This window comes from Nerophis lumbriciformis, linkage group LG04 (assembly GCF_033978685.3).
Source record: "Nerophis lumbriciformis linkage group LG04, RoL_Nlum_v2.1, whole genome shotgun sequence".
Classification (NCBI taxonomy): Eukaryota; Metazoa; Chordata; class Actinopteri; order Syngnathiformes; family Syngnathidae; genus Nerophis; species Nerophis lumbriciformis.
The window spans coordinates 58,527,501-58,549,247 of record NC_084551.2 but is presented as its reverse complement, the minus strand read 5'-3'; the positions used below and the strand labels follow the sequence as shown (position 1 = coordinate 58,549,247).

Genomic DNA, 21,747 nt, shown 5'->3' with positions numbered 1-21,747 from the left:
TGTTCTTAGTGTCATAGTGTGTGTAGTTAGTATGTTCCAATAGCAGCAGAAGTGCACTTTTTGGAGAGCTGTATTATTTTCAATTTTGTGCCCAAGGGACTGATTTTATTTAACACTATATTATCATTTATACACAGGTTGTTTTTGTGTTACTGTATGTATTTGTTTTTCTGAAAAACCCCACTTAATATACTTTGGGTAACAACAGTCAATGTTTATTTATTTTATTTTTTTAGGGGGGTGACAACAGTAAATATTTATTTATTTTATTTTTTTCTTATAAAATAAAAGTGAGCTTTTGTTAAACCAAATGTGTTTTTTTCCATATACAACAACCTATCTGGATTCGATAAGAGAATCGATAAGGAATCTGTTCGATAAGAGGATTCGATAATGGGCTCGAACTCGATAATTTCTTATCAAACATCATCCCTACTAATTAGATTACCAGAGTAACTACTACATCATGCAAAAGAACATATTCCAACCATTGAAATACTCTGTATAGTTCAAGACTTACGGTCATTAGAAAACATCACTGCACATCATAATGGCAGCAACAGTTTCCATCTTATAGATCTAAAAAATGATTTAGGAATGTGCGGCGGGCCAAATTGAAAAGCTTAACGGGCCGCATGTGGCCCCCGGGCCTTAATTTGCCCAGGTCTGGCGTATATGGTGGTTCCACTGTATGTAGCAGCAAAACAGAAGTCAAATACTTTGTTGACATTCAGGAAGACATTTGAGGAATTCATCATCTGTCTTTCACACCCCGCAGCAGACATGGGAGCATCACCTTGGAGTGAAAAAAACCCAAAAAACACCTGCACACACCCACTCCATGTTGCCGGAGGACATTCCCACTTCAGTTGATTGACTGCGCTTGATTGCATGCTGCAAAGTTGTTCACTGTACACTGCAAAGACTGAAATCTAAGTAAGATGAAATATCTCAAATAAGGGTGATATTTGCTTATTTTCTGTCTGATAAGATAATTCTTCTCACTAAGCAGATTTTATGTTAGAGTGTTTTACTTGTTTTAAGTGTTTTGGTCCTAAATGATCTCAGTAAGATATTACAGCTTGTTGCTGCGATGTGATGACCTATATTGAGTAAAACATGCTTGAAACTAGAATATCAACTGTTGCAAAGCTGTGTCATCAACACTCACAAGTATAAAACTACTTTTTTAAAGTCATCATTTCTTATTTCAAGCATGAAAAAAATAATCATGACTTTGACACAATTGTGTCTCAATTAAAACAGATGACAGCCAAATGGACTTTGCGGTTTTATTTTCAATGAAACAATAGAAAATAGGTACTCATATAGTAGTACAGTTGGCACAGTACAGTAAACTGACAGTTAATATTTAAACATTTAACATGTGACATTTCTAACAATTTTGAACAGAAATAGTTCATGCACATTCAGGTAAATTCCTCAAAATTACAATTAAAAATTGTTTTGGTCGGGGGCCGGGCTGTATATAACTAATTGACTGAAAGAGCACGCACTTGGCGCGATGATGTCATGTTATGGATGGGAAAATGCATTTTTAGACCATATGATTTGCCTGAGCGGCTAGGAGACCCCGAGAGTAACAAGCGCTTGCCTTGTTGCCTTTCCATTAAGAACAATAAATTAGTTTTTAGTATAAGTTTGCTGGTTTCAAGAAATGTAATGCCGAGCGCATATCATTATGTCAAGATAATGGCACTAGCATTTACTTCATTTAATATTGAGCAAAAAGGTCTCTTTTTGTTCTACCAAGAAAATGCACTTGTTATTAGTGAGAATATACTTATTTTAAGGTATTTTGGGGTTCATTGAGGTTAGCTAATTAGGGCCCGCATGGCCCATTGCATAAGGACTCCCAAAGGGAGTCCTTATGCAATGGGACATAAGGACCTATTGAATTTGTAAGGTTTTATTATTATTATACCGGCCGCCTCTTTGAGCACTAATTTGACTAATATGCTTCAAAACTCACCATATTTGACCCACACATCAGGACCTGCGAAAATTGTCTTTTAATGAAAAAAACGAACCCCAAAACTCAAAATTGCGCTCTAGCGCCCCCTAGAAAAAAAAAAACTAGACTGCCTGTAACTCCCACTAGGAAGGTCGGAAAGACATGAAACAAAATTCTCTATGTAGGTCTGACTTAGACCTAGATTTCATAATTGTACATCCTTGGGCAGAAATCAACAGAAAGTTGGCAATTCCCCCTTCAAGACAAAAAAGTACTAAAAATAGTCACTTTTGCCTCTTTGAGCTGTAATTTGACCCCCTTAACATGCTTCAAAACTCACCGAACTGAACACACACATCAGGACTGGCAAAAATTGCGATTTAATAAAAAAAACTAACCCCAAATCTAAAAAATTGCGCTCTAGCGCAATTTTTGAATAAAACGCTGAAAAAACTGCTCCTCGGAAGAAAAAAATGACAAAACTGCCTGTAACTCCCACTGGGAAGGTCAGAGAGACATGAAACAAAAACCTCTATGTAGGTCTTAGACCTACATTTCATAGATTGACAACCCCCCGCAAAAATCAACAGGAAGTTTGCTATTCCCCCTTCAAAACAATTGTTTTGTAAAAACCGGTCACCTTCCTTCAAAAACTATCTCCTCTGAGCGCGTTTGTCGTTTCGGCTTCAAACTAACACAGGAGAGAGATTGAACCCTTGTGTATAAAAGTACAGAACAGCGTTTTTCTAACTGCTCCGGTTTTGATTTTATGACCCTTCAAAGAACCGCTGCGCTGATGCTGCTGCGCTGCTGTTTTTTTAAGATGGCTGCTTAAAAGCAGGAAGCACCAGCGTGCCCACACAATGCAGACAAGGCAGGTACACTAGACAAAGGTATTTGGACACTTATGACTACCACCGGACAAAAGTATTGGGACACTTAGGACTACCACTGGAAAAAAGTATTGGGACACCTACACTGGACTAATGTATTGGGACACTTAGGACTACAACTTGACAAAAGTATTGGGACACGTACTACTAAAACTGGACAAAAGTATTGGGACACTTAGGACTAGCACCTGCCAAATACGCGGGCCCGACCAACGCTGCTTGCAGCTTTAATTTGACTTGTTTTGGAAAGTCTTGACAAGACGAATTTTCTTGTTTTATTGGCAGATAATTTTGCTTAGTTCAAATAAAATAACCCTCATTTTTATATTGTTTTCTTGTTTTTGAACACTGACTTTTTGCAGTGTACGGCTTTTCTTGAAAGCTACAGAGTGGTGGCAGACACGACGCTGCAGTCGCAGATACGAGGGGCAGCTCTGACTCACCGCACAGCGACGGGAGGTTAAAAGTCGACATTCCAGGTGGGGCACTACCCCTCCGCCCGTCTTCCTAACACGCCACGCTTGTGTAACAGACATTGGATAGCCCCCATAAACAGAGCGCGCACTCTGCCTTGTTTGTGCCAGACTGAAAGTGGAGGACCATAAAACGAGCACACACAAAAGGAAGGTCAAAAGTTTGCGTGTCCACTCTCGCCGTGCGTGATATTTCATCTTCTTGTCAAACCATGCGCACAAAGCAAAAAAGGAATGCCTGACTTACTTTGAGCTGATAGAAGTCGTCGGTGCCATCTTTTCTGGCTAGACACTGCACTATACTGGGCACTGGTGAGTTGCCCAGGCGAGGCCCTGCAAGGAAGAAAAAAAAAGGACAGCTGCATGACCAAAAGGCAGGCAACATACCAGAGTGTATGCTCTTGCTGCAGCTCTTTAAACAAAAAAAAGGGTGTGCACGTGCCCATTAACACTCCACGTGTGATGTTTAGTTTAGCAGATGGGTGGTAGAGTAACAGACATTCACGGGGGCTGCATCTTCTAACCTTGCATGGACATAGACCTCTCTCCCACTAATGTCATGGGGATCAGCAAAATTCCTCACATTCTTGTCTCATGCAGGCACACACAGACTTACCTTTTTTGCAGTTGGACACACAAGCAAATGTACAACAGGCAGATTTTTGGGAAAAAAAAAAAAAAAAAGAAGGTTGTCAGGGGGGTTATTTACCCAGGATGAATGGCCCAGCTCGCTTAGCATTGCTGCCAGATATCCCAGGACAATGCAGCTTGCTGGCCCTGCCTGACGTCTCTCCGGCCCCTCTCTCCGACGCACGCCGCTTGGACATACTGGAGCTCTGCGGGGAGGTGGAGCAGAGGATGAATTAGAAGCATGCATGTAAACACACACAGGCTACTTAAAACAATTACTTTTGTAGAGAAGGTAGAGAAAGGAGCTTCAAAGATGCAGTGCTGGCTGAAGGAGAGCTTGATTGCGAGTGACAGGAGGACCTATTTGAATGTCCCTCCCACACGTTTACCAACACCTCAGTGCCAATGTGAGACCATTACAGCTCCCATTCTAAGTAATGGCCACTGGTGTCAAGGATGACACCCAGATTTCAACCCTCTCCCTCAATAACAGACAGACAACCTACAATTTACACACATTAAAAAAATAAATAAATGAATTCAATTTGTCTACCAGCACTGAGGCACATTAAGCTTTTCCAGCCGGCTTTAGAATAATCCTTCCGCTCTTAGTCCGCGCGTTTTATCTGAAAATCTGCACAGGCGGCTTATCTGGACAGACCTTCCTATGACATGACATGCGTGTGGCGACAAGGCCGCCGGCTACGATAAGACAGGCTGTGACAGCGTGACACACCGTGGCCTCAGCAAGCACCCACCACCCAAGACTGGAGAGGTATGCTTTGTTTACCGGAGCAGCGCAAGTTCCCCATGTGACGAAACCAACGTCGGCTTCCCGTAACGAGGAAGTAGTGCCTTGAACCGAGAGACGCGGTGACTCACTGCTTTCGACTTCCATAGGACGGCAGTGTTTAAATGCTCAGGTGATGACACCATTAGGACGAAATGTGGCCCCAGGCATGAAACATGTGAGAAAAGCTGCAGCATATGTGAAGTAAACATACCAAGCACTGTGAGCTCTATTTCCTGATACACTTGCCAGGGTTGTTGTATCGATACATATACGTGTGTGTGTGTGTGTGTGCGCCAATGTGAAGCTTCACTTGTTGCCATTCACTGATTGGTCCATTTGGAACGGTCGCGTCACAACGGGGACGGCACTAATACACCCCCATACCATCACAGATGCTGGCTTTTCAACTTTGCGCCTATAACAATCCGGATGGTTCTTTTCCTCTTTGGTTCCGGAGAACACCACGTCCACAGTTTCCAAAAACAATTTGAAATGTGGACTCGTCAGACCACAGAACACTTTAACACTTTGCATCAGTCCATCTTAGATGAGCTCGGGCCCAGCGAAGCCGGCGGCGTTTCTGGGTGTTGTTGATAAATGGCTTTCGCTTTGCATAGTAGAGTTTTAACTTGCATTTACAGATGTAGCAACTAACTGTAGTTACTGACAGTGGTTTTCTGAAGTGGTATAGCTCGGTTGGTAGAGTGGCTGTGCCAGCAACTTGAGGGTTGCAGGTTCAATCCCCGCTTCCGCCATCCTAGTGACTGCCGTTGTGTCCATGGGCAAGACACTTTACCCACCTGCTCCCAGTGCAACCCACACTGGTTTAAATGTAACTTAGATATTTGGTTTCACTATGTAAAGCACTTTGAGTCACTAGAGAAAAAGCGCTATATAAATATAATTCACTTCACTAATTCACTTCCTTAGCCCATGTGGTGATATCCTTCACACACTGATGTCGCTTTTTGATGCAGTACCGCCTGAGGGATCAAAGGTCCGTAATATCATTGCTTACGTGCAGTGATTTCTACAGATTTTCTGAACCTTTTGATGATATTACAGACCGTAGATGGTGAAATCCCTAAATTCCTTGCAATAGCTGGTTGAGAAATGTTGTTCTTAAACTGTTGGACAATCAGCTCACGCATTTGTTGACAAAGTGGTGACCTTCGCCCCATCCTTGTTTGTGAATGACTGAGCATTTCATGGAAGCTGCTTTAATACCCAATCATGGCACCCACCTGTTCCCAATTAGCCTGTTCACCTGTGGGATGTTCCAAATAAGTGTTGGATGTTTTTTTTTGCCACTTGTGCCAGCTTTTTTGAAACATGTTGCAGGCATCAAATTCCAAATGAGCTAATATTTGCAAAAAAATGTTGTTTACCAGTTTAAACTAGGGATGTCCCGATCCGATATTTGGATCGGATCGGCTGCCGATATTTGCCAAAAATTGCGTATCGGCAAGGCATGGGAAAATGCCGATCCAGATCCAGTTTTAAAAAAAAAACTCCGGTCCGTGTTTTCCAACGCACCGATTTAAATAATACATTCCACTTTTCTGCTGCTCCGTAATTTCCGTTCCGCATTTTCCAGCACACCTTCAACACATCCACAGGTCTGTGGATTCTCACGCAGTTGCTTTTAGCTGCTGGCATTACACGACAGGCTCTTCTCACTCTTTCCTGTGTCTCCCTCTCACAGACAGCAAGTGCACCTTCTTACACACGTCATATACTGTCACGTCATACGTCACATACTGTCACGTCATACGTCACATACTGTCACGTCATACGTCACATACGTATACGTCCTCCCCGAGCAGAGAGGTAGCAGCATGGCTAACGTTAGCTATGATGCTAGCGCAGCCGTGCGAGCAACGCTCCCTCTAAGGTGCTCGCCTGTGCAATTGCGCACTGTTTAAGCGTCCTCTGCGCATAGCAAATCTATGCCACGCACAAAATCAAATAAAAAAATAAGCGCACAACAATTTTCGACACACGGACACGACAGAGAAAACAGTTTTCGTCATCATTGTTCAAATATTGTGACGTCTGTCGAGACGCTTATCTCCATTCGGTGCCACACGTCTACACCATCAAAATGCTGAGGCAAAAATTTCCACATCAACACCGTATGAAAAAATTAGTGATTTTTTTAGTTGTGATTTCCTTCTCTGCATGAAAGTTTAAAAGTAGCATATATTAATGCAGTATGAAGAAGAATGTTTTAATGTAGACATGCAAGCCTTCAAAGAAAATTTTGAAAATCAAGACTACATTTCCTGCAAATGGGTGCATTTCTACCCTATATTTTAACTTTAGATTTATTCTCATATCAAACTCTTTTGGCTGTCTTTTTGACACTTACATCCGGCGCCCCCCTCCACACCCTGGATTATAAATAATGTAAATAATTCAATGTGATTATCTTGTGTGATGACTGTATTATGATGATAGTATATATCTGATAGTATATATCTGTATCATGAATCAATTTAAGTGGACCCCGACTTAAACAAGTTGAAAAACTTATTCGGGTGTTACCATTTAGTGGTCAATTGTACGGAATATGTACTTCACTGTGCAACCTACTAATAAAAGTCTCAATCAATCAATCAAAACACATAGAATCATCATACTGCTGTGATTATATGCATCAAGTGTTCACTCAAGGCTAAGGCAAAATATCGAGATATATATCGTGTATCGCAATATGGCCTTAAAATATGGCAATATTAAAAAAAGGCCATATCGCCCAGCCCTAGTTCAATGATGCCATTTCTGTTTGTCATGTATAATTTTGTCTATTTTGTGTTTATCCTTGAATAAACAGGTCAGTTTCTTGTTACCAACCATTGTGTATTATTCAAACTCCCCTAATTCAGCTGGCTAGTTGTTATCAAGAGTACTAAAACCCTTGTCAACATGATTCTGACAACTAAGTAGGCTAAATAACTTTAAACTTTAATACATGCTCGGATAGGCCAGTATCGGTATCGGTCAGTATCGGTATCGGATCGGAAGTGCAAAAACCTGGATCGGGACATCCCTAGTTTGAACATTAAATATCTTGTCTTTGCAGTTTATTCAATTGAATATAGGTCGAAAAGGATTTGCAAATCATTGTATTCTGTTTTTATTTACCATTTACACAACGTGCCAACTTCATTGGTTTTGGGTTTTGTAGTTGTGGATTAATGCAAGAAGTTTGATTGCTCTGTTGTGCGGAATACAGAGTTGTTGTTCATCAGTTTAGCGAGCACAAATGCAGCGTGAAGAGGTTTGTGTACGCTTTAAAAATAAAATAAAATCAAGCTTCTAATAAAGAACCCCCAAAATGTTTGTTCTGTTCTTCAAGGCTATCAAGAATGTATCGCGCGCCACTCGCCAGTTAGCACTTTCGGGGCCAGAGCGGAGGCAAGACAGTTGGCGGCCGTGGATTCTCACTTCCATGAGGCTTTTTGTGAGAGCAGACAGCAGACAGTGTCATCATAGAGTGTCTCTCGCCCATCTGTCTCCATCCTTGCCACTACTAGTCATCACCCACTGAGTCTGATGAAGCGGCAGATTTTCTTGAGGAGCTTCTGTGGCGTAAGGCGCAGTGACACAAAGTCACGCTGTCGAAAGTAAGAGAGGATCAGCAAAAATAAAACTAGACAGGAAATAATATCAGCCTTAAAACCTACTATGTTCCCACGGATAGATGAATGCATTTTTAAAATCGGAGGCTTTGTGCAAAAGATTGTTGAAAAAATACTAAAAGACAGACATACAAGCATTACATCCACTGGCACGATATGTTTTTGTGTGTGTTTACAGTGGTGTGCAACTGCATAGCAACACACTGATAAAATCATATCATGGCTTCTTCATCCAGTTACAAAGAGGACAGTTGTCTACTACAGTGTTTTTCAACCTTTTTTGAGCCAAGGCACATTTTTTTCCCATTTAAAAAATACGGAGGCACACCACCAGCAGAAAACGTTAAAAAATTAAACTCCACCAGGTCGTCGTGCCTTATTTTGAGTTTGTTGGTGTTGTCCTGTGTGTAGTGCTTTATTTCTTGTCTTGTGCTGTTATTTTGGTGGCCCTTACTGTTTTGTTGGTGTTTTCCTGTAGCAGTTTCATGTCTTCCTTTGAAGATATTCCTCACACATGCTTTGTGTTAGCAAGCAAGACTATTTAAGTTGTTGCTATCCTTCTTTGTGGGGACATTGTTGATTGTCATGTCATGTACAGATTAGGGATGTCCCGATCCAGGTTTTTGCACTTCCGATCCGATACCGATATTGTTTTTGCATTTCCAATCCAATACCGATACCGATACTGACCGATACTGGCCTATCCGAGCATGTATTAAAGTTTAAAGTTATTTAGCCTACTTAGTTGTCAGAATCATGTTGAAAAGGGTTTTAGTACTCTTGATAACAACTAGCCAGCTGAATTAGGGGAGTTTGAATAATACACAATGGTTGGTAACAAGAAACTGACCTGTTTATTCAAGGATAAACACAAAATAGACACAATTATACATGACAAACAGAAATGGCATCATTGAACTAGTGCTGGGCGATATGGCCTTTTTTTAATATTGCGATATTTTAAGGCCATATTGCGATACACAATATATATTGATGCATATAATCACAGCAGTATGATGATTCTATGTGTTTTGATTGATTGAGACTTTTATTAGTAGGTTGCACAGTGAAGTACATATTCCGTACAATTGACCACTAAATGGTAACACCCCAATAAGTTTTTCAACTTGTTTAAGTCGGGGTCCACTTAAATTGATTCATGATACAGATATATACTATCAGATATATACTATCATCATAATACAGTCATCACACAAGATAATCACATTGAATTATTTACATTATTTATAATCCAGGGTGTGGAGGGGGGCGCCGGATGTAAGTGTCAAAAAGACAGCCAAAAGAGTTTGATATGAGAATAAATCTAAAGTTAAAATATAGGGTAGAAATGCACCCATTTGCAGGAAATGTAGTCTTGATTTTCAAAATGTTCTTTCAAGGCTTGCATGTCTACATTAAAACATTCTTCTTCATACTGCATTAATATATGCTACTTTTAAACTTTCATGCAGAGAAGGAAATCACAACTAAAAAAATCACTAATTTTTTCATACGGTGTTGATGTGGAAATTTTTGCCTCTGCATTTTGATGGTGTGGACGTGTGGCACCGAATGGAGATAAGCGTCTCGACAGACGTTACAATATTTGAACAATGATGACGAAAACTGTTTTCTCGGTCGTGTCCGTGTGTCGAAAATTGTTATGCGCTTATTTTTTTATTTGATTTTGTGCGTGGCATAGATTTGCTATGCGCAGAGGACACTTGAGCAGGCGCGCACCATAGCGGCTGCGCTAGCATCACAGCTAACGTTAGCCATGCCGCTACCTCGCTCTCTGCTGGGAGAGGACGTATACGTATATGACGTATGACGTGACAGTATGTGACGTGTGTAAGAAGGTGCGCTCGCTGTCTGTGAGAGGGAGACAGGAAAGAGTGAAGAGCCTGTCATGTAATGCCAGCAGCTAAAAGCAACTGCGTGAGAATTGTGGATGTGTTGAAGGTGTGCTGGAAAATGCGGAACGGAAATTACGGAGCAGCAGAAAAGTGGAATGTATTATTTAAATAGGTGCGTTGGAAAACACGGACCGGAGTTTTTTTAAACTGGATCTGGATCGGCATTTTCCCATGCCTTGCCGATACGCAATTTTTGGCAAATATCGGCAGCCGATCCGATCCAAATATCGGATCGGGACATCCCTAGTACAGATGTACTTTGTGGACGTCGTAAGTTTTTGCTGTCGTCCAGCATTATGTTTCCGTTTACTTTGTAGCCAGTTCAGTTTTACTTTCGTCTTGCACAGCCATTTCCTTTTCCTTTCCCTTTTGTTCATTTTTGGTTTAAGCATTACATACCTTTTTACCTTCACTCTGCCTCCCACTGTGGTCTGCACATTGGGATCACGACAAACCGTCCTCTTTCACCCGACACATTACGACTTTTACAGAGCAATTAACTACCTGCTGCCACCTACTGACATGGAGTATTACGTGGTTACCCTGCTGAGTTTCACACAGCACAGACACTAAGCAGATTAATAATTATTGATTTGCAAAACATATTTTTTGGACCAATTAGGTGAAGTTGCATAATTTCCCACGGCACACCAAACAATATCTCACGGCACAGTGGTTGAAAAACACTGGTCTACTCTACTCTACTCTACCCTTTTTGGGACCTAAATCACTGCATTGAAAGCATCAGACCAGGGTTATTCCAATACCAAGATTTCAGTATCTTTACCAAAATTCTAATTTCTTTGTCTTATTTTTAACAGCAAATCTTATACATTAAACATGTTTTTTTTTGCAATCAAAGAAAAATGTTGGCAATAAATAAGATAGTGAACATACTAGACAACTTGTCATACTTAGTTTTGCCAATAGGAAAGTGTCTATAGCAGGGGTGCACAAAAAATGTATTCACATTGGAATCGCTATTCTTATTAATTCCGATTCTAAATCAATTCATGATTTTCAGAAAACCATTTTAAAAATGTTTTATTTTTATTTTATTTTTTTAAATTAGAGTACATTTTTTAAATACATTTTTAGGCTATCTCCATGCAACCAGAGGGAGGTATGTCGGTAGAGTACCGCAATACTTATGAATCGTTTTCGGTACTATACCGCCTCAACAAGGTATCAGTTCCTCACCCTTTTTTTTTTTTTCTTTGTCAACAAATGCGTTAGCAAATTGTTGAACAGTTTAAGAAAAACCTTTCTCAACCAGCTATTGCAAGGAATTTGGGGATTTCACCATCTACGGTCCGTAATATCATCAAAGGGTTCAGAGAATCTGGAGAAATCACTGCACGTAAGCAGCTAAGCCTGTGACCTTCGATCCCTCAGGCTGTACTGCATCAACAAGCGACATCAGTGTGTAAAGGATATCACCACATGGGCTCAGGAACACTTCAGAAACCCACTGTCAGTAACTACAGTTGGTCACTACATCTGTAAGTGCAAGTTAAAACTCTCCTATGCAAGGCGAAAACCGTTTATCAACAACACCCAGAAACGCCGTCGGCTTCGCTGGGCCTGAGCTCATCTAAGATGGACTGATACAAAGTGGAAAAGTGTTCTGTGGTCTGACGAGTCCACATTTCAAATTGTTTTTGGAAACTGTGGACGTCGTGCCCTCCGGACCAAAGAGGAAAAGAACCATCCGGATTGTTCTAGGCACAAAGTTGAAAAGCCAGCATCTGTGATGGTATGGGGGTGTATTAGTGCCCAAGACATGGGTAACTTACACATCTGTGAAGGCACCATTAATGCTGAAAAGTACATACAGGTTTTGGAGCAACATATGTTGCCATCCAAGCAACGTTACCATGGACGCCCCTGTTTATTTCAGCAAGACAATGCCAAGCCACGCGTTACATCAACGTGGCTTAATAGTAAAAGAGTGCGGGTACTAGACTGGCCTGCCTGTAGTCCAGACCTGTCTCCCATTGAAAATGTGTGGCGCATTATGAAGCCTAAAATAGCACAACGGAGACCCCCGGACTGTTGAACAACTTAAGCTGTACATCAAGAATGGGAAAGAATTCCACCTGAGAAGCTTAAAAAATGTGTCTCCTCAGTTCCCAAACGTTTACTGAGTGTTGTTAAAAGGAAAGGCCATGTAACACAGTGGTGAACATGCCCTTTCCCAACTACTTTGGCACGTGTTGCAGCAATGAAATTCTAAGTTAATTATTTGCAAAAAAAAAAAAAAACGTTTATCAGTTTGAACATCAAATATGTTGTCTTTGTAGTGCATTCAATTGAATATGGGTTGAAAAGGATTTGCAAATCATTGTATTCCTTTTATATTTACATCTAACACAATTTCCCAACTCATATGGAAACGGGGTTTGTACTCACTACTAAAAGACAAGTTGTCTAGTATGTTCACTATTTTATTTAAGGACTAAATTGTTCTTCGATTGCAATAATAAACATATGTTTAATGTACCCTAAGATTCTTTATTAAACTAAAGCCAATAATGCCATTTTTTGTGGTCCCCTTTATTTAGAAAAGTATCAAAAAGTATCTAAATAAATTTTGGTACCGGTACCAAAATATTGGTATCAAAACAACTAGAGATGTCCGATAATGGCTTTTTTGCCGATATCCAATATTCCGATATTGTCCAACTCTTACCGTATTTTTCGGACTATAAGTCGCAGTTTTTTTCATAGTTTGGCCGGGGGTGTGACTTATACTCAGGAGCGACTTATGTGTGAAATTATTAACACATTAGCGTAAAATATCAAATAATATTATTTATCTCATTCACGTAAGGGACTAGACGTATAAGATTTCATGGGATTTAGCGATTAGGAGTGACAGATTGTTTGGTAAACGTATAGCATGTTCTATATGTTATAGTTATTTGAATGACTCTTACCATAATATGTTACGTTAACATACCAGTTGGTTATTTATGCCTCATATAACGTACACTTATTCAGCCTGTTGTTCACTATTCTTTATTTATTTTAAATTGCCTTTCAAATGTCTATTCTTGGTGTTGGCTTTTATCAAATACATTTCCCCCAAAAATGCGACTTATACTCCAATGCGACTTATATATGTTTTTTTCCTTCTATATTATGCATTTTCGGCCGGAGCGACTTATACTCCGAAAAATAGGGTAATTAACGATACCGATATCGACCGATACCGATATATACAGTCGTGGAATTAACACATTATTATGCCTAATTTTGTCGTGATGCCCCGCTGGATGGATTAAACAATGTAACAAGGTTTTCCAAAATAAGAGAACAACTTCAACTCAAGTTATGGAAAAAAGTGCCAACATGGCACTGCCATATTTATTATTGAAGTCACAAAGTGCTTTTTTTTTTAACATGTCTCAAAACAGCAGCTTGGAATTTGGGACGTGCTCTCCCTGAGAGAGCATGAGGAGGTTGAGGTGGGCGGGGTTGAGGGGTGTATATTGTAGCGTCTCGGAAGAGTTAGTGCTGCAAGGGGTTCTGGGTATTTGTTCTGTTGTGTTACGGTGCGGATGTTCTCCCAAAATGTGTTTGTCATTCTTGTTTGGTGTGGGTTCACAGTGTGGCGCATATTTGTAACAGTGTTAAAGTTGTTTATACGGCCACCCTCAGTGTGAACTGTATGGCTGTTGACCAAGTATGCTTGCATTCACTTGTGTGTGTGAAAAGCTGTAGATATGTGAATGGGCCGGCACGCAAAGGCAGTGTCTTTAAGGTTTATTGGCGCTCTGTACTTCTCCTTACGTCCGTGTACACAGCGGTGTTTTAAAAAGTCATACATTTTACTTTTGGAACCGATGCCGATCATTTTGAAACAGATACCGATAATTTCCGATATTACATTTTAAAGCATTCATCGGCCGATAATATCGGCAGTCCGATATTATCGGACATCCCTAAAGACAACCCTACCTGTAACATTATAATTATTATACAAACCCCGTTTCCATATGAGTTGGGAAATTGTGTTAGATGTAAATATAAACGGAATACAATGATTTGCAAATCCTTTTCAATCCATATTCAGTTGAATGCGCTACAAAGACAACATATTTGATGTTCAAACTCATAAACTTTATTTTTTTGGGGAAATAATAATTAACTTAGAATTTCATGGCTGCAACAGGTGCCAAAGTAGTTGGGAAAGGGCATGTTCACCACTGTGTTACATGGCCTTTCCTTTTAACAACACTCAGTAAACGTTTGGGAACTGAGGAGACACATTTTTTAAGCTTCTCAGGTGGAATTCTTTCCCATTCTTGCTTGATGTACAGCTTAAGTTGTTCAACAGTCCGGGGGTCTCCGTTGTGCTATTTTAGGCTTCATAATGCGCCACACATTTTCAATGGGAGACAGGTCTGGACTACAAGCAGGCCAGTCTAGTACCTGCACTCTTTTACTATTAAGCCACGTTGATGTAACACATGGCTTGGCATTGTCTTGCTGAAATAAGCAGGGGCGTCCATGGTAACGTTGCTTGGATGGCAACATATGTTGCTCCAAAACCTGTATGTACCTTTCAGCATTAATGGTGCCTTCACAGATGTGTAAGTTACCCATGTCTTGGGCACTAATACACCCCCATACCATCACACATGCTGCCTTTTACACTTTGCACCTATAACAATCCGGGTGGTTATTTTCCTCTTTGGTCCGGAGGACACGACGTCCACAGTTTCCAAAAACAATTCGAAATGTGGACTCGTCAGACCACAGAACACTTTTCCACTTTGTATTAGTCCATCTTAGATGAGCTCAGGCCCAGTGAAGTCGACGGCGTTTCTGGGTGTTGTTGATAAACGTTTTTTTCCTTGCATAGGAGAGTTTTAACTTGCACTTACAGATGTAGCGACCAACTGTAGTTACTGACAGTGGGTTTCTGAAGTGTTCCTGAGCCTATGTGATGATATCCTTTACACGCTGATGTCGCTTGTTGATGCAGTACAGCCGGAGGAATCGAAGGTCACGGGCTTAGCTGCTTACGTGCAGTGATTTCTCCAGATTCTCTGAACCCTTTGATGATATTACGTACCGTAGATGGTGAAATCCCTAAATTCCTTGCAATAGCTGGTTGAGAAAGGTTTTTCTTAAACTGTTCAACAATTTGCTCACGCATTTGTTGACAAAGTGGTGACCCTCGCCCCATCCTTGTTTGTGAATGACTGAGCATTTCATGGAATCTACTTTTATACCCAATCATGGCACCCACCTGTTCCCAATTAGCCTGCACACCTGTGGGATGTTCCAAATAAGTGTTTGATGAGCATTCCTCAACTTTATCAGTATTTATTGTCACCTTTCCCAACTTCTTTGTCACGTGTTGCTGGCATCAAATTCTAAAGTTAATGATTATTTGCAACAAAAAAAAAATGTTTATGAGTTTGAACATCAAATATGTTGTCTTTGTAGCATATTCAACTGAATATGGGTTGAAAATGATTGCAAATCATTGTATTCCGTTTATATTTACATCTAACACAATTTCCCAACTCATATGGAAACGGGGTTTGTACTAAATAGTCAGTTTAAATCAGGAATCGTATTGAATCGAAGATCGATTTTGAAATGAATCGTCGCCCCAGGAATCAGACTTGGATTGAATTGTTCGGTGCCCAAAGATTCCCAGCCCTAGTCTGTAGCCAGCAAAGCACACCCACAGCAATAAAAAACCATGTGAGGTTCTTGAACATTTGACTGTGCATAAATACCTAATATTGTGGCCCGTCATGTGTTCGATCCCTTGCAAGTTGCACAATGCAAGTGTCCGTGCACCTTGGACCAATGCAAATGATTCATTGGGAGAGGAGCTCAACAACAAGAACCTCCAGACTTCTAAACCGATCCAACCCCCGACACACGTTAAAAAGCAAAGGTCACGGCAGCCAACAAAAGCGCGCCGACCTAGATGACATCAGCGCGGTGACGGCATACTTGCAGCTATTCCCTTTCGGACACAGGCAGATACCATCTGTGATGGTATCGCACTGCACCGAAAGGACAGGATCCTGCCGGTGGCCCACGGAACACACAATGGTATCGCTAGCAAACCGAGCGCGTGAGGTGTCTGACTAGATCCGCCTACAGCAGGGGTGCTCATTACGTCGATCGCGATCTACCGGTCGATCTCGGAGGGTGTGTCAGTCGATCACCAGCCAGGCATTAAAAAAATAGTCCTAAAAATGAGCGATCATAAATCTTCACTATGACGTCACTTTCGTCACTTGACTGACATTCACGGCACCCGAGGGTCTTCTGAGATGACGCTGGCTGCTGCCAGCTCATTAAAATTACCGACTGGAAGGCGAGAAACACTTTATTTCAACAGACTCTGGCGCCGTACCTGTCGTCAAAACTCCAAAGACCGACTGCACAGTTGCACAATAAAAGCTCTGCTTCATCCTGCCTGCGCTACCAAAATAAGAGTCTCAGAAAGCTGGCGTGCACAAGCTAGCAAGCTGCGGAGTTTGCCGACAATGTATTTCTTGTAAAGTGTATACAAAGGAGTACGGAAGCTGGACAAATAAGATGCCAAAAACCAACCGCTTTCATGTGGTATTGGACAGAAAGGAGGACTTTTTTTCTCCTCCATTCGAAAATGCGGACGTTATCATCACCACTGTCTGATTCCAATCAATGCAAGTCATCACAATCAGGTAATACACCAACTTATATTCTTGTCTTCATGAAAGAAAGGAATCTATATGTGTTAAACATGCTTGTATTATCTTTAACCACCTTTAAGTTGTTAACAATATTAACTATATGTGTTAAACATGCTTGTATTATCTTTAAACACCTTTAAGTTGATAACAATATTAACTATATGTGTTAAACATGCTTGTATTATCTTTAACCACCTTTAAGTTGTTAACAATATTAACTATATGTGTTAAACATGCTTGTTTTATCTTTAACCATCTTTAAGTTGTTAACAATATTAACTATTTGTGTTAAACATGCTTGTATTATTTTTAACCACCTTTAACCTGTTAACAATATTAACTATATGTGTTAAACATGCTTGCATTATCTTTAAACACCTTTAACTTGTTAACAATATTAACTATATGTATTAAACATACTTGTATTATCTTTACACATCTTTAATGTATTAACAATATTAACTATATGTGTTAAACATGCTTGTATTATCTTTAAACACCTTTAACTTGTTAACAATATTAACTATATGTGTTAAACATGCTTGTATTATCTTTAACCACCTTTAAGTTGTTAACAATATTAACTATATGTGTTAAACATGCTTTTTTTATCTTTAACCACCTTTAAGTTGTTAACAATATTAACTATTTGTGTTAAACATGCTTGTATTATTTTTAACCACCTTTAACCTGTTAACAATATTAACTATATGTGTTAAACATGCTTGCATTATCTTTAAACACCTTTAACTTGTTAACAATATTAACTATATGTATTAAACATACTTGTATTATCATTAAACACCTTTAATGTATTAACAATATTAACTATATGTGTTAAACATGCTTGCATTATCATTAAACACCTTTAACTTGTTAACAAAAACATATATTTCATAAATAAGTAAATATAAATGATATATATGAATGAGGTAGATCCCCACGACTTGATCAATTGAAAAGTAGCTCGCCTGCAGAAAAAGTGTGAGCACCCCTGGCCTACAGCTTCTTGGTACCGCTGGTTTGGCTCTGCAGGAGCAGCCATAATGCAAAACATGTCAACTGTATAAACGGATGGTGCCGCGTCTAAGAAGTGGAGCAGCAAGAAGCTCATTAAAAATTGTCCACTACTTAAAACAAAGCAATAGTTCTCACCATGCTCGCAGTTGTATTGATGCAACATACAGGAAGTGAAAAGATTCTCAGTCATTGCTGAGAAATAGAGAAGTTGTCGGAATAAATAAACTGAGCTTCTTCCTACTCCTTTTTGGACACGTTTTGGGACTAAAAAACGGTTTCAAAAGAGATTAGGTACACTTGTAGGATTGCAGACCGAGGACAAAGATAGCAAACTGATCTGTTGAGCATTGGTATGACACATGGCTTATTACCGTGCTTGTACAGTCTTTCCCATAATAATCATTTATTTGTGGCGGTCTGCTATAAATACATTCTGACCTGTTGTGTTAGGTCAGAGCTGGGCAAATATTTTGACTCGGGGGGCCACATTGAGAGAGAAAATGTGTCTATGGGGGCCACGGTGTATGTGTGGATAAATTATATGTGCACATTTAGATGTACAGTATGTGTGTTTGGTAGGGGTGTAACGGTACACAAACATTTCGGTACGTACCTCGGTTTAGAGGTCATGGTTCGGTTAATTTTCGGTACAGTAAGAAAACAACAAAATATACATTTTTTGATGATTTAATTACCAAATTTGTAAACAATGGCTTTATCCTTTTAACATTGGGAACACTATAATAATTCTGCCCACGTTAATCAACATTAAACTGCAAGTTGTTGCTCAGATTAAATAAAATGACTAAACTTTTCTTCTCCATATAAAAAGTGCAACATTAAACAACCTCAAGTCAACTCATCATCATGCTTAATTTATTACAGCATTTGGGAAGCCTGTAGTTGATTTATTATGTAAATGTTATATTTGTATCAACATGTGATAGCAGGGACCCTGCCATTCAAAACTAGGCTGCTGCATTACTATTGATTAATGTAACTCTAGCTGAAAAAATAGTACAATAGCAATAGGAGAGACTATTCATCCCTGAACACCATGGAGTTCATGTAGGCTTAATGATGCAGTTACATTATTATATCAACTATCAGAGACAGAAACTCTTCATTTAACATAATGTCCTTTTTTGCTGCTTCAACACAGCTCAATAAACACAGAAAAAGGTCAAGTGAAATAACAGACAGACAGGGCTTTGCTGTCCGTAACACACACACACACCGCAAAATGAGCTAACGCTACGCTAAAAACTCATTAACCTTCACCTCAAGCCAGAACTGCGAGCGAGCTGAGCCGCAGTTTAAGTTTCTAGAAGGTCAACGGGCTCATAGTGATGTTACTAGTAGTTGACTGGGAGGTGTTTATTATCATTTGGGGAGAGTCCGCTGCCTGAATGGGACACCCAAAACATACATGAAAATAGAGCTGGGCGATATATGGAATATACTTGATATATCGCGGGTTTGTCTCTGTGCGATATAGAAAATGACTATATGGTGATATTGGAGTATACGTTCTCACGCAGTTGCTTTTAGCTGCTGGCATTACACTACAGGCTTTTCTTACTCTTTCTTGTCTCTCCTTCTCACAGAGACATAAAACAAACGCACCTTCTTACATACGTCACATACTGTCGCGCGTGCAACGTCATACACCCTCGCCAAGCAGAGAGGTAGCGGCATGGGTAACGCTAGCTGTGGTGCTAACGGTGCGAGTGGTAAAATATAGTTTATGAGTTTGAACATCAAATATGTTGTCTTTGTAGTGCATTCAATTGAATATGGCTTGAAAAGGATTTGCAAATCATTGTATTCCGTTTATATTTACATCTAACACCATTTCCCAACTCATATGGAAACGGGGTTTGTAGTAGTAGTAGTAGTACTAATAGTAGTAGTACTGATTGTAGTAGCAGCAGTAGTAGTAGTATTAACTGTAGTAACAGTAGTAGTACTAATTGCAGTAGCAGTATTAGTACTAATTGTAGTAGCAGTACTAATTGTAGTTGTAGTAGTAGTACTAATAGTAGTAGCAGTAGTAGTACTAATAGTAATAGCAGTACTAATAGTAGTAGCAGTACTAATAGTAGTAGAACTAATAGTAGTATTAGCAGTACTAATAGTAGTAGAACTAATAGTAGTAGTAGTAATAGTAGTAGTACTAATAGTAATAGTAGTAGTAATAGTAGTACTAATAGTAATAGTAATAGTAGTAGTAGTAGTACTGATAGTAGTAGTATTAGCAGTACTAATAGTAGTAGAACTAGTACTAGTAGTACTAGAACTAGTACTAGTTGTACTAGAACTAGTACTAGTTGTACTAATAGTAATAGTAGTACTTAGAGTACTAGTAATAGTAGTACTAATTGTAGTAGTACTACTAATAGTAGTAGTAATAGTAATACTAATGTAGTAGTAGTATTAGCAGTACTAATAGTAGTAGCAGTAGTAGTACAAATAGTAATAGCAGTACTAATAGTAGTAGCAGTACTAATATTAGTAGAACTAATAGTAGTAGTACTAATTGTAGTATTAGCAGTGCTAATACTAGTAGAACTAATAGTAGTATTAATAGTACTACTACTAGTAGTAGTAGTAGTCGTCGTACTAATAGTAATAGTGATGCTAATAGTACTAGTAGTATTAATAGTACTACTAGTAGTAGTAGTAGTAGTAGTAGTACTAGTAGTCGTACTAATAGTAGTAGTAGTCGTACTAATAGTAGTGGTATTAGCAGTACTAATAGTAGTATAACTAGTAGTAGTAGAACTAGTACTAGTAGTAGTATTACTAATAGTAATAGTAGTACTAATAGTACTAGTAATAGTAGTACTAATTGTAGTAGTAGTAGTAGTACTACTACTAATAGTAGTAGTAGTACTAGTAATACTAATGTAGTAGTAGTATTAGCAGTACTAATAGTAGAACTAGTACTAGTAGTAGAACTAGTACTAGTAGTAGTAGAACTAGTACTAGTACTACGAATAATAGTAGTAGTAGTACTAATAGTAGTAGTACTACTAATAGTAATACTACTAATAGTAGTAGTACTAGTACTAGTAATAGTAGTAGTACTAGTAATATTAGTACTAATGTTGTAGTAGTAGTACTAATAGTAGTAGTAGTAATAGTAGTACTAGTAGTAGTATTACTTATGGTAGTAGTAGTACTAATAGTGATAGTAGTACTAATAGTAGTAGCAGCAAAGCCAGCGTCCACACAAAGAGGACACAGACGAGACAAGTTAGTGTTTGACGTGCAAACTACAAGACTGTTGGCTAAATGTGCAGCTAAATGAACACTAGTATATGTTGTAATCTAACACTGAGGACTCGCAGGCCGGGCTTGACGTGTGAGTTATCCGCTCAGAGTGAGGCCAAAGTGGGCAGAGAAGACATTTAAAGCCAACTACTAGCATGCACTATTAGCCACCGGAGCTAGCTAGCAACCGAGCTCACCTCAAGCCCAAACCTGCTGGCTGCTGGCGGGTTAAAAGTCTCGCGTCGCGCCCTCACAACGTCCACATTTCTCGGGGGAACGCCGTGGATGCGGTGCGTGCGTGGAGCTATTCCGCTTCCGTCGTGGTCGTGGTGTGTTGTTGTTCAGGCTGTGTGTGAAATGAGCAATTAAGGAGAAGGCTGCTCTCTCTCCGCTGATCGCATCTTTCCACAGCGA

General features: G+C 39.6%; 1 protein-coding gene across 1 annotated transcript in view; it reads right to left on the bottom strand.

Moving 5' to 3' along the window:
• Nucleotides 1-21,736, bottom strand: part of stk40 (serine/threonine kinase 40) — a 56,400-nt gene extending 34,664 nt beyond the window's left edge. The window contains exons 1-3 of the mRNA XM_061958525.2: nt 21,531-21,736; nt 4,051-4,177; nt 3,589-3,674 (exon numbers count right to left, since the gene is read on the bottom strand). Of these exons, the coding sequence (XP_061814509.1) occupies nt 3,589-3,674; nt 4,051-4,168 (204 nt within the window). The 5' untranslated portion in view covers nt 4,169-4,177; nt 21,531-21,736. The remainder of the gene's footprint in view (nt 1-3,588; nt 3,675-4,050; nt 4,178-21,530) is intronic.
• Between the last annotated feature and the right edge of the window lie 11 nt (nt 21,737-21,747).